Source organism: Gavia stellata, chromosome 1 (genome assembly GCF_030936135.1).
Source record: "Gavia stellata isolate bGavSte3 chromosome 1, bGavSte3.hap2, whole genome shotgun sequence".
NCBI lineage: Eukaryota > Metazoa > Chordata > Aves > Gaviiformes > Gaviidae > Gavia > Gavia stellata.
Window position 1 is genome coordinate 130,866,273 of NC_082594.1, and position 5,268 is coordinate 130,871,540.

At 42.4% G+C, this 5,268-nt stretch overlaps 1 protein-coding gene across 1 annotated transcript; it reads left to right on the plus strand.

The window, feature by feature from the left end:
* Positions 1-447: 447 nt before the first annotated feature.
* Positions 448-1,659, plus strand: TENT5C (terminal nucleotidyltransferase 5C). Its single transcript, XM_009821976.2, has one exon. It carries the CDS (start codon positions 448-450, stop codon positions 1,618-1,620), a length of 1,173 nt encoding a protein of 390 aa, XP_009820278.1. The 3' UTR covers positions 1,621-1,659.
* Positions 1,660-5,268: the final 3,609 nt, after the last annotated feature.

Here is a 5,268-nt window from a genome sequence, read left to right on the forward strand (position 1 = left end):
TGTTAGTTGGAGAGAGCAGTTTGAGCTTTACATATAATGAAACAAGTTCAAAGCTTAACTTTCAGAAGTGCTTTGCACTTATGGCTTGTCTGGCTTCAGCTGGTGCTGCAGATTGTAAACTTAGGTAAAGCTTATGTGTCATCTTTGATAGCTTCCCTTTGACACAAACTGCTTTGCTGAAGTACTTAACTCTACCTCCCCAAAAACAGGACAGTGACAACTAGATTTTTTGCCTGCACCAATAGGGAAGCTGCGTATTGTTTCAGGTGGAAGGCTTGCTGATAACCATTAATACATAGAATTATTTCTTTCTAGCTTGTGTTGGCGTGTGTAGACAGAAAAGCAGAGCATAGGATATATCTAGGAAGCGTAGACAAAAAGTCTGACTTGTCTTTTTTCTTTATATTCCACCTCCCTACAGTTTCTTTGGAGAAGAAGAACCTTAAGATGGCAGGCAGAGGAAGTAACACAGACTGCATGTCATGCAGTGTACTGAACTGGGAGCAGGTCAGCCGTCTGCATGAGGTTCTTACAGAGGTGGTTCCGATCCATGGACGAGGTAACTTCCCGACACTGAAGATAACGCTGAAGGACATTGTTCAGACTGTTCGGAGTAGGCTGAGTGAAGCAGGCATTGTCGTACATGATGTCCGTCTGAATGGCTCTGCAGCTGGTCATGTCCTGGTCAAGGATAATGGGCTGGGATGCAAAGACCTGGATCTCATTTTTCAAGTTTCTCTTCCAAGTGAGGCAGAGTTTCAGTTAGTTCGAGATGTGGTGTTGCGATCCCTCTTGAATTTCTTGCCAGAAGGAGTAAGCAAGCTAAAAATCAGTCCAGTAACACTGAAGGAAGCCTACATCCAGAAGCTGGTCAAAGTGTACACAGAGTCTGACCGTTGGAGCTTGATATCACTTTCCAACAAGCATGGCAGGAATGTGGAGCTGAAGTTTGTAGACTGTATACGACGACAGTTTGAGTTCAGTGTGGACTCCTTCCAAATCATACTGGATTCCCTGCTCTTTTACTATGACTACTCAGAAACCCCCATGTCGGAGCAGTTCCATCCAACTGTGATCGGGGAGAGCATGTATGGAGACTTTGAAGCAGCTTTTGATCACCTCCAGAACAAGCTGATAGCTACCAAAAATCCTGAAGAGATCCGAGGTGGTGGGCTTCTGAAGTATAGTAACCTCTTAGTACGAGACTTCAGACCCATGGATAAGGATGAGATCAAAACATTAGAGCGCTACATGTGCTCCCGATTCTTCATAGACTTCCCAGACATCCTGGATCAGCAGCGCAAACTAGAGACCTACCTCCAGAACCACTTCTCCAAAGAAGAGAGGAGCAAATATGACTACCTCATGATTCTGCGCAGGGTGGTAAATGAGAGCACAGTCTGTCTTATGGGACATGAGCGAAGGCAGACTCTCAACTTGATTTCTCTGCTAGCACTCAAAGTTCTGGCAGAACAAAACATCATCCCTAATGCCACTAATGTTACGTGTTATTACCAGCCAGCACCTTACGTTAGTGATGTAAACTTCAGCAACTACTATCTTGCGAATGCTCCTGTGCCATACAGCCAGTCCTACCCCACTTGGCTGCCTTGCAATTGATCATTTCACTTGAGCGTTCTTGAGTGGAGGCTACTGAAGGCTGAGATGCTGAGTGTATATAAACAAGAAATAACTGTCAGTTGGAGGTTTTCTAATGGAAACATGACTGTATCGGACTGTCCATTTCCTGGTGTGCAGCAGGAATATGCAACCAGGTGACCTGCTATGAACTTTTCAGTATATCTCTACAAATGCCAAGAAGCCTTATTACCTCTTCATTAGGAGAAGAGAACCAGCAGCCAGATGTTAAAAGGAGTAGTTAAAAACTCTGTACTAGTTCTGGAAGTGACTATTAATGTGTGATCTAAGTGGAGTATTCAGTAAACTGCGTTAGTTAATAGAGGAAAGACTGTAAAACGTCTTGAGTGGAGCAGAAGCCACTCCTGGAATAGCAGCAAAACTCTGCTTTCTATTGCCTAACCTCATTATTCTACACTTCCTCAGTTCATGTTCTGGCCAACTTTCTATTGAACTAATTGTGCAAGAGTGGGCTCATATCATGCTTGGGCTGCTTCTACTTTCTGGCTGTGTAGAACTGGTAACTGTATGGATACTGTCTGTCTTGTAGAGGGCCTAAATGTTGTTTCCTGTAGTACCTAGGGATATATGGTCCTGCCTCAAGTTCAAGATTAATTTCTTGGAAGTTGAAGATGGATTAGTAAGTCTATCTCTAAAGCATAAGCTGGCTAAATTTTTCTTGAGTACTAAATTTTGGAAGGTGGCATCTCTAAAAATGCACCAAAACACAATGTAAAACTTGCTAATGTGAAAAGTCTTTGAAATGAGGAACTGAAGCCTTAAATAGAATTGGAACCACAGTTTGAATAGTTTGGATAGAAAAACACTGTTAAGTCCAGGCTCAAGATAAAGCCTTTTTGACTGCATCTTTCAAAACAATTATTGGCACAGTTGGAAAGTAGTGCAGCTCTTACACTGAGGTTTGGCCCGACTTTCTTCCTCACAGGTCCACAGCAAGCAAAAAAAAAAAAACACCCACTGTAAGTTGCAGGATGATGTGCACTCCTGCCACAGTATGAATTCCTGAAGTGCCTCCTAAAATGAATTTCTCCTTGTACAACTTCAGGCAGGTCCTGAAGGCTTGTCTTTCTGTCACCACTAAAGGGTTGAGTTTACTAGTTTATCACTATCACCTGGTCACTGTATGCAATGGTATTTTGAGTGGTTAGAGTCAAATTCTTCCTCTTTACTGGTCTTAACCCTCACTTGAAGAGGTATATAAACCCTAAGCAGAGCTCTCCACAGAGGCTGTATGTGGTGGAAGTCTGCCCCTGTTTTCAGAATAGCCTCTGGAAGAGTATGTACTCCCTTGGAGGTCTAGGGGGCTGACCTTCCTCCAGGGTATGTGCTGAACTTGCTGCTTTGAAACTCCTGTGCTTTATAAGGAAGGTTAAAATTTCCCCAGTTAAGTATATAGCGGTACTAGTATATTAACTGGATGATTTTCACTGAATTGCAATAGTGAAATACATACAGCAAATGATCTTGAGTTTCTTTTGCTTAACCGGAGAAGTAGACTAGAAAGGCAAATCTTAGAGCTATTTAATATGTACTGGTGCAATGTTTAAGAGTACTTGTTTGCTAAACCTTTTTTATGACTTCTAGCTGTCTCTGCAAGCTTGTGAGACCAAAGTGCCTGATGATTTGATGATTTAAGCTTAGAAGGTAAAGTAGAAAGCAGGTAAAACACCAATGTATGGTTGCTGTTCAAGGTGGATAACGGTAGCAGTACAGCACTTAAATGGCAGTAAAAAAACTGCCTGTTCCTCATAGGACCAAAAACTTCTAGTTACATTGCAAGTTTTCTCACTTCTCATAACTGCTTCATAAAGACTGCCTCTGTAGAGCAGTGAGACTTCTTCATTTAGCTTAGGAAGGCAGGGAGGGGTACAATCTAGAAAGCAGACTGTTGCCAAGCATGCTTTAGCTTAATTTTTTGAATAGTCTTGTAAGCAACTTCAGTAGCAAATAGACAAATAATTTGGTGTCTTCTGTTGTGTTTTTTTCATTAAAGGCTTCCTGAATAGTCAGCCAAAGTAGCTAAACTTGAAAGTGAACCCAGCCTTTTTATTAACTGTGGCTTGGACTTGATATAGTGTACAGACAAGGCATCTCTCACCCAAGACTTTGACTGTCTGGAAGGCTTTTTAAAAACTAACATGATGCCAGCGTTGTCATGGGTGTTAAACTTAGTACAGGCTTACTGCTGGAATGCAAACCTAGGCATGAATAACTTCTGTGTGCAAGGCAATCCTTGGCTTAGTATAGAGTGTCACTAGAAGGAAGGAAATCTTTTGCTTAGGAGTTTGTAATTGCTATCATCTCTTAAATAGCTGTTTTTAAAGCCAACCTAAGCTATACCCATTGCAGAAGTAAACCGATGCCTAGAGGGATGTGCTTGATTTGCATATCAAATAGCTTAGACTCATGTATCTGTCTTGGGCGATCTCATGGCTGATCTTTAGAAACTGTTCCTGTGCATCAGCTTATGTGGAAGAAGTGGTCAGATGTTCAGGAGGAGTCCTCACAAGCTTGAAAAAACAGACTTATGTTTTACTAGTCTTTGAATGTCTTGGCCGCTGAGCATCAAGCCAGGTGCATCTGTTGGAGAAGTGCTACAAAAATGGTTCTAATGGATTGCTACTGAGATAGAGCTATGGAGAATTTAAGCTTCCTGCCATAAATATTGTGCTTTTGCTAATGTAACTTGTTGCTAAGGCCCCTAAGGAAGCTTTACGTTGCATGGCTGCTCTCTGAACAGCTGCCTTCCTGGATTTAAGCTTTGCAGGACTGATGTGTTCCCTGCCTGGCTCTTAAGTTACTCTGGCGTATTAGGAATATGGATGCTTTGTAGCCTGGATGCTAAGCTCTTTGAATAGTTAAACTGTATCCTGAAGCTGCACACTACCTACTGCATTGACCCTACTGTATAAGGGATTGTGTGGGGACACCGTTCATCTCATTGCCTTAAAAATAATCCTGGCTTAGCAGGTAGAGCTGGAATACTCATAGCTTTTCAACACTGTGTGGCCAGCAGTCTACCCCTTTCTGTTTCAAGTTGTCCTGGCAGCCTGATGTTGCATGTGGCAGTGGCTTAATTTGGTGTGCGCTAGCTGGTTTGACTTCAGGTTTATGGTGGCTGCTGTAGCAAAGAGTAACATGAGTGAGTGCTAGGTAAAAGCTAAAAGTGATGACCCTAGGCCAAAACTAGGCTGCCTGCTTGTTTCAGTCTCCCTTCAGTACTTAATTGATGCCTCTACAAACATGCTCCGTCCTCTGTTGCTCACTTGTGTGTCAACTGGAGGTTAGAGAAAGACTGCTATACTTAGGACTATTACCCTAACACATTTCTCCTGGGCAGTGGCATCAAAAGAAAGCTGCAGTAACTCTAGACTGCAGGTCTTGTATCAGTGCATCATTCCTCAGGACCAGGCTTCTAGTAAACTGGACTGTGCGGTTTAAAATAGCTGTTTTCTTCCTGTAGTTCACAAGCTCTGCTGGGCTAAGCCAGTCTGAGGTTAAGCATCTGTTGTCAGTATTTATTGCCAAGTCCCCCTTGACTTACAGTTTATTGGTGGGACTTCCTCATTGTAAGATTATTTTTTATTTGATAAAGATGCTACCAAGGAG